This window comes from Chroicocephalus ridibundus, chromosome 17 (assembly GCF_963924245.1).
Source record: "Chroicocephalus ridibundus chromosome 17, bChrRid1.1, whole genome shotgun sequence".
NCBI lineage: Eukaryota > Metazoa > Chordata > Aves > Charadriiformes > Laridae > Chroicocephalus > Chroicocephalus ridibundus.
In genome coordinates this window covers 5552106-5558105 of record NC_086300.1, presented here as the reverse complement: position 1 = coordinate 5558105, position 6000 = coordinate 5552106, and the positions used below count along the sequence as shown (strand labels likewise).

General features: G+C 55.8%; 1 protein-coding gene across 1 annotated transcript in view; it reads left to right on the top strand.

Annotated features, from left to right (window-relative positions):
* The first annotated feature begins 874 nt into the window (after positions 1-874).
* The window catches only part of CRHR1 (corticotropin releasing hormone receptor 1), a 28310-nt gene continuing 23184 nt past the window's right edge, over positions 875-6000 (top strand). The window contains exon 1 of the mRNA XM_063354615.1: positions 875-1319. Within this exon, the coding sequence (XP_063210685.1) occupies positions 1266-1319 (54 nt within the window). The 5' untranslated portion in view covers positions 875-1265. The remainder of the gene's footprint in view (positions 1320-6000) is intronic.

Here is a 6000-nt window from a genome sequence, read left to right as displayed (position 1 = left end):
CCACTGCTGGTCCCCACCCTCCGCAGGGCACATGTCCCCCAAAACAGTGCTCCCCTCCTCTTGCTCCCAAAAGAGTTGAAGACCCTGTGCTCCTGCCCCATCACCTCTGCCCTTTCCACCACCCACCCCATGAGTAAAACCACCCTCCCAGCAGCATCCACACCTCCTCTGTGACTCAGTTTCCCCCTGTTATGATCAAGTGCCCCCACCACAGCCCCACTGCATGGAAAGACCTACGTCATAGAATCGCAGAACGGTTAGAGCTGGAGGTGACCTTAAAGCCCACCCAGGGCCACCCCCTGCCCTGGGCAGGGACACCTCCCACCAGCCCAGGTTGCTCCAAGCCCCGTCCAACCTGGCCTTGAACCCCTCCAGGGATGGGGCAGCCACAGCTTCTCTGGGCAACCTGGGCCAGGGGCTCACCACTCTCACAGCAAGGAGTTTCTTCCTAAAATCTAATCTAAACCTACCCTCCATCCTAAATCCACCTGCTCCACAGCCCCTCCTTGTCTCAGGAGCATCTCGCTCACAAGAAAGGTCTGAAGCCTGTTCCACCCCATCCCTATGGGACGGGGAAGGGGGGGGTCTCACGTCTCTCCGCATTCTCCAGCCAGTTTGCAAAGGGGCCACAAGGGGTGGCGGCGGGAGGGGAAGCCTCCCCTTCCCCCAGTCCCTCTGCCAGAGCCCTGGAGCCAAATCCCGGAATACATAAACCCTCCCACAAACTGCAGCCCCAAGCCCTTTGCACAGACCCAGGAGAGCCCGCAAAACGGGAGTGCGGGGGACAGAGAGGGGAGAGACTGGTGCAGGGGGAGCCGGGGGTGGGAGGACGGTCCCTGGACCGGTGGGAAGTTTCTGCTGCTAAAGATGCTGAGGGAGGGAAGGCAAAAAAACCCAAAAAATAAAATAGAGTTGGAAGGCAGTAAGGAGGTGGAGGAAGGAAAAGGGGAGGAGGAAGAGGAGGAGGGAGAGAAGGGGGGAGTGGGAGGCTGGCGAGGAGGGATGTAGCCCATCGCCAGGCGAGCTGGAAGGTGGGAAGCCGGAGGAGCGGCTGCGAGGGAGGTTATAAAAGGCAGGAGCCGGTCTCTGAGCAAAGGGGAGGGCGACGGGGACCTGCCCGCCCCCGGGCAGCCCCGCCGGGACCCGGACACGCTCCTTTGCACGGAACCCGGAGGATTTTTATCCCCGACGGCAGAAGGAGCCCAGCGGGAGTGGGGACCGCCGCCAGCCATGCCCCGGCGAGCTGGGCGCAGCGGGAGTTAAGGATGGTGCCCAGCCTACGTCCTGCCCCCCTCCTCCTCCTCCTCCTCCTCCTGCAGGTAAGATGCTTTTAAGTCCTCTTCTGCCTCCCTCCCCATCGCCCCTCCGCACCCTCCGCCGCTCGCTTTCTCCGCAATGACTTTTCCATTTCTTTGAAGGAAGGGAAAAGTAAAAGGAGAAACCGCTACACAAAGGGCCCTCCGGAGAATTCCTCCAGTCCAGGCACGGGGGCTTGACAAAAGCTCACGATGCCCAAAAACTAATGGGGAGGGGGCTGGAGTGGGTGAAAGGATCGTTAAATTGCGGGGGGGACACTGACTTGCAGCCAGGTCCTCCCGAGCGCAGCCCAGCTCTCCCAGCAGCTCCCCGCCTCGCACCTCCCAGTGAAACCAGCTGCCACCAGTTTCCCTTACGCTGCTGGGAGGGGGCGGCTGCTCTGGGGGTGTGATGGATGGGGGCAATACAAATGCAATGCCTGATTGTACCCCTGCTTAACTGATTTTCTAAAGAAACCTCTCCTTTCCCCCCCACCCGCAAAGCAGAAGACTTTCCTCTCTGAATTGCTTGCTCTAGAACTGTAGCCGCTGCTAATTTTGCAGCTCTGCACAAAATGCAAATGCTTTGTCAGAAGCAATATTCCTCCTCCCCAAGGGCTCATCGAGAAAGGAAATGTTCCCAGCCCAAAGCATGTTTAAATCGCAAACCCCGGGGGAAACGAGGAGACGAAATGGTTTACAGTGAAATCCTGAACATTATTTGAACAAACCTAAGGAGGCAGTTAAACAAAATGATCAGGTCTTCGATTAAACCTCTGTGTCAAAGAGGGTTAAAATTAAAAAAAAAAATAAAAAAATAAAAATTTGCCTAGCTCGCTGCAAAATGCTGTCTCAGTGGCCCAGTTGTGACTGCAGAGTTGAGACGGCAGAAGGAGCGGAGGGTCAGCCCTCCCCGTTAGCACCGTTGAGGTTCGTACCCCGCAGGCTGGTTTCTCACCAGGCATTGCCGGCAGTAAGAGCAGGGAGGAGTATTTAGCTGCACCTTTGGGATAGGAAAGTTCTCACCTAAGGGATGAGAAGAGCTGATATACGCCAGGTGACCTCCTTGCCAAGTTGGTGTTGCTTTTAAAGGCTCCTCTTCTGAGCAGCTGCTTTCTCCTATAACTGCACACCCCTGAGCCTGTTTTATAAGAGCTCTTTTGCGGTTATATTCCCCTCTTTGGGTTTGGTTTTGTTCTGATGTAAGAAACGCAGGCGAGACAGGGCAGGACGTCTTCCCCCCCAAGCCCAGGTCCTCCTTGGCCAACATGTGGGGACACCCTTGGCAAAGCCACAGAGTTGGTGCAATAGAGGCAGGGGCTGAGATGGGGACAGCCAAGTGAGCATGACAGCTCCCGATAGCTGCTCTGTGAGCGAAAAGTGCTCGGGGAAAAAAAAAGCCCAAAGGCACCGAGACACAGCTCCCATCCTCTGCTAAACCTCAGGGGTTTCCCTGGCCACCTCTGCATGTCCCCCAAGGGTGGGCTCCTTGCGAGGATGGAGGGCCAAATGTTCAAAAACCTTCCGGTTTGAGAGCAAAACCACTCCCGTGCTGGAGCTGGAACCAGGAGGGGGGTCACGAAAGCCAGCCCAAGCAGAGAGAAATCTCTCCCAGCCAGCTCCAAAAAGAAACACCCAAGCTACAAAACGCCCCTTTGCAACCCAGCTGTCTGTTTTTCCTTCTAAATACATGCATTTAAAATTCAGACCCTTTTCCAGCACAATCCCAACCCTCTCCTGGGGACAATGCAGGCTAAAAAACAGTGAAACTCCAGCCTCTTGTGAGCGCATCCCCGCAGCCAGGCAGCATCCAGCAGAGACCTGCAGCGGTCTGGCCCCAACACAGACCTCAGCAGGGGCGAATCTCCCCTGCTCGGGCAGGTTTTGCATCCCACAGATCCCTGGGCTGGCACAGCGAAGGTGTTCCCCACGCATCTGGCCAGCAGCTCCAGTTCAGCATCCATTTGTGCGCCTTGCCTTGCTGGGTAGACATCCCTCGGGGGGGTCGGACAGACAGGCCGGCAGCCAAACTCGCTGCAAAATGCTTCTCCGGCACGCTGCAAGTCATTTAAACAAACTAAATAAGTGACTAAAAAGAAACAGTTCACCTGCAGCTTTGTCAGGAACCGATGACATTTCTGGGGCTGATAAAACTCTTTGCAAAAGCATTTTGGGAAAAAAACCCAGGGTTTGATGTTGGGGGCGGGGTGGTTTCCTCCCTGCCTTCATCAGCTCCAGCATTAGGAAGCCCAAAAACCAGCCCCCTGCCCCTTCGCTGCTCAAAGCCTGGCGTAAGCCGTGGAGCTGCGGTAGCAGGACACACTGACCCTGGGGATCTCTCCCAGTCCTCGCTTTCCTTAAAAGCCAGAGTTGATTCAGCATGTATGAAATCATCCCCGTGGTTTCGCATCTCTCGTGAAGAAGTGAATGGCAATGGCACAGCCTGTTCCCGGAATAGCTGCTCTGTCGCCATAGGATGAATATAGAGAAATACGGTGAGAATAACCTGCACGGCCGCCTCAACCCTGCCCTGAAATACAGCTCTGCTCGCCAGAAATCCTGCACGGGGATGGCCCAGAAGTTTGTTGCGAGCCACAAGCTCGAGCTGAGGTCCCAGTCTGCGGCATTTAGAGAAGCTGCATCCATGGTTTTGTCTTGGAGAACAGTACTCGGACCCGAAGGAAACCACAAGTCATTAGCATGGGGTTCCCTCAACAAACCGAGCCCAGGAGCCGTTGTCCGACGCTTGAGAGCTGTCACTCATGAGCGGGTGGCTTTTTCTAAAGACGGCATAACATACCCAGAGGCCCATCTGTTGTTTTTTCTTTTTTTTTTTTCCCAACCGTATCCCCTCCTCTGCAGTGTCCTGCTTTATCAATGAGTCGCCCACCCAGAGGCAATCGCCTCCCTTCAGATGGCAGAGGGCAAAGGGTGATGGTCTTTTGCAGGTCATAGTCCCTCTTCCGCCCTGGGATCCTGTACTATTCGCCCTGGAAAGACCATGGCAGATGCCGCTTTGCTGTGGCTGAGCTTTCCCTAGCTGTGAACGCAGATAAACCGGAGGAAAATTATCGGTGAATTAAATGGCAGAGGTTCAGCCCAGGGGGATGACCCTAAAAAGGTGATGGGTGAAGGGGAGGGGGGCTTGGGACAGCCGAGATGTGGGGCTTGGGAGGCAGCTGGGGAAAACAAACCTCCAACCCCAAAATGAAAATATCCGTGAGTGCACATGGGTCCCCCCCGTGTACGATCTGCAGAAGAGTTTCATTCCCCCGCCTTAGAAAACCAGCCCTCCCCTGTGCTTGTGTCCATCACTCCAACTCTTCTTCAGCAGCGTTTGCTCTGGCAAATCCCGATGCCATAGGAGCCACTTTGATTCGCGCAGTGTCCCCTTCCCCGGCGTGTTTGTGCCTTTAGCTTCCAACACCTGAAGGCCGTTATTCTTTTTTTTCACCTGTCCCCCAAAATCCACGCCCCTTTTGATAGATAAGTAAGAATTATTTATGGCAAGTGAGAGAGACCAGAGCTTAATCCAGAAAAAAACCTTTAATTGCTCATAAATCAGGTTTTACAGGGCATTCATTTAGCCCTGATTGATATTCTTTTGTTAGGCTCTGCATCCAGCACGCTCAGAGAGCGACTCCGAACAGAATAAATACTCACACCAAAGCCTCTGTCTGCACACAACGGGGGCTGGCCCTCTAATATGGCTAAATTCATAAATTCACAGATTTTCAATGCCAGATGGAGGCGTTCTCGCTGCCTGTTCTTTGCCACCCGCCCCGCCCCGAGTAACATCAGCCACAGAAAATCCCCCCGTGGTTCTTGCTTTGAGCCTCGGTCCTCGGCCTGCGCTTTTGATGCCTTGACGCGAGCAAGGCTTCTGATGGGGCTTTGCACGAAAGCAAGCGGAGGAGCACTGGGGCGGTGGTTACTCAAGCGGGGGTCGCAGAGAAACCTTGAGCTCATGGTTAAGGCAGGGGGTTGTAGAGAGGGTCCTTCACGGGCCAGGTGCTCCCCGAGGGTTTCATTCGTGGCTTGGGCTGGGGATGGGACTTATCCAAGTGAAAGCCCTCAGGGTGGAGGTGGTAAGAAGCTCACCAGCTGCAGAAGACGGTGCCTGGAAGTCAGAGGAGACAAGGGCAAAGGGATCCCCCCAGCGGAGTGAAGGCAGGGGACGGGGGGGCTGGGCAGCAGGGGCTGGAGGCTCCCTGCCCACCTCCAAGCCCATTTGAGGGGGCAGCTCTTTCCATCAGGCTTTTCAAAGCCACCTCCAGCCTTTGGCTTGCGGTGTTGGCAAGACGTGCTGCTCCGTGCCCTCCCTTCCCGCGCCACTGATGTTGCTCTGCCATCCGAGGTTGGCATCCAGCTCTTTTAACGTTCACTGTATTTAACACCCAAAGTCTGGCACCTTTTTCTGCAGGCTCGGGGCCAAGAGCAGGCTCGATCCCAGCCTGATGCCCCAGGGAACCTCAGCGAAGGTCCAGGGCGGAGAGACGGTGCTCAGCCCTTCCCCTCTCCGTGTGTCCCAGGAGGATTTTCTTCCACGTGGAGTGTCTCAGGAGGCAGCAAGCCCAGAGAAGCTGGGGAGGAGAAGTGATGGGTGAGAAAGGTCCCGACAGCAAGGATGCCTCCAGGGTGGCTGGTGTTGACCCCCCTCCCAGGGAGGTCTCGGTGGCCGTCACCATCCATCGGTCCCGCTCAC